Source organism: Leiobunum rupestre, chromosome 10, assembly GCF_980474605.1.
Source record: "Leiobunum rupestre chromosome 10, qqLeiRupe1.1.hap1, whole genome shotgun sequence".
Classification (NCBI taxonomy): Eukaryota; Metazoa; Arthropoda; class Arachnida; order Opiliones; family Sclerosomatidae; genus Leiobunum; species Leiobunum rupestre.
In genome coordinates this window covers 2662368-2663727 of record NC_143393.1, presented here as the reverse complement: position 1 = coordinate 2663727, position 1360 = coordinate 2662368, and the positions used below count along the sequence as shown (strand labels likewise).

The window sequence follows — 1360 nt, the reverse complement described above, 5'->3', positions numbered from 1 at the left end:
CGCTGCACTCATTTTAATATTAGCAGAGTAAATCTTATTGAATGCGCATTTTTGGCTTTTAAACGCAAAGATTTCAACCCAGCTTTCAAACTGGACGTATGCTTTGTTGGTATTCCTGGAATCACTGGCAACGTTACGGAAGGTGCCATTGATGAAGGGGGACCGCGCAGATAATATTTATGACTTCTAGTTAAAGGGTGCATGAAGAGCCAAATATTTTCTGGACCCGAGAACAACAGATCATTGGTGACGAACCCAACGGGTTTCGAACGTAGCACATATTATTTTTCTGGTTTGGCTCTAGCTCTATCCCTTGTTCACGGTGGCCCAGGGCCCTCGTGCATGTCTACGATAACATTTAACTCGCTTGTAAGAATAGATTGCCGTGAAATAAAACTGGCGGTTGAGGACATAGACGACGAAGATCACAAGAAGAAAATTGTGAGGTTGCAAAAAACTGAAGATCTTGAAGAATTTTACGAAGCATTGGATGATTTACAAGAGTTAATGGCACTTGCTGGTGCTAATCGAAGAAAAATTAGTTCGTGTAAAGATAAAGAGACTATTATTAAAGATCTCTTGTATTATTTAATAATTGGCAGACATACAGAAGCTCGTTTAAAATTCAAAGACGGTTTAGAAACCTTGGGAGTTTTAGCTAAAATAACTGAAAACCCGGAGGCTTTTCGATCATTATTCTGTTACACAAACAAAGAATTCACCGCGATGAAAATCTTGGATATATTTTGTATGGAATTTTCAGATGAAGGAAGTAATAAATACAGAAAGGAATGCAATGCCTACGCTTATTTTAGGGAATTCATAATTCGGTGTGAATCCAACTGCTCAATTGATGATTTCGTCTCAGATGAAGTCCAAAAAAATGTCATTCTTTCAGAGGTTTTGATATTTTCAACCGGCGCGGATGATATTCCTCCGATGGGATTCGACACTAGGCCTACTATTGGTTTTTTGGATTCTGATAATCGAAACAAATATCCAAAAGCTAATACTTGCGCGATAAAACTCCTTTGAAGATTTCAACCTACACATGATCGAAGGAATAAAAAACACTTTAGGATTCGGAATGCCATAAAGTATTTTTACTTTAACAAAGTTTATACTTTTGTATCTTTTGCCATGGATATGGTTGATGTTGATAAAGTGTGTCAACATCTAAAAACATTTTTACTTTACCTAAGTCTTACGCTTTTCCTTCCTTTAATATCGTTGATAACGTTAAGTATCAACGTTTAAAAAAATGTACTTTAACGTCTATATTGTTATATCTATTTGGATATTTTTGATAAATAATGTCAACATTTGAAATTGTGCATTTATTTAGTCTAGAGTAATCCAA

General features: G+C 35.7%; 1 protein-coding gene across 1 annotated transcript; it reads left to right on the top strand.

The window, feature by feature from the left end:
* The first annotated feature begins 201 nt into the window (after positions 1–201).
* Positions 202–1035, top strand: LOC149923351 (G2/M phase-specific E3 ubiquitin-protein ligase-like). The gene has a single exon (XM_090161591.1). The coding sequence runs from the start codon at positions 202–204 to the stop codon at positions 1033–1035; it is 834 nt and encodes a 277-aa protein (XP_090017717.1).
* The last annotated feature ends 325 nt before the right edge of the window (positions 1036–1360 follow it).

What these genes read in the sequence shown, in the direction of transcription:
- LOC149923351 (XM_090161591.1), top strand. Translation starts at nt 202, where the DNA reads ATGAAGAGCCAAATATTTTCTGGACCCGAGAACAACAGATCATTGGTG.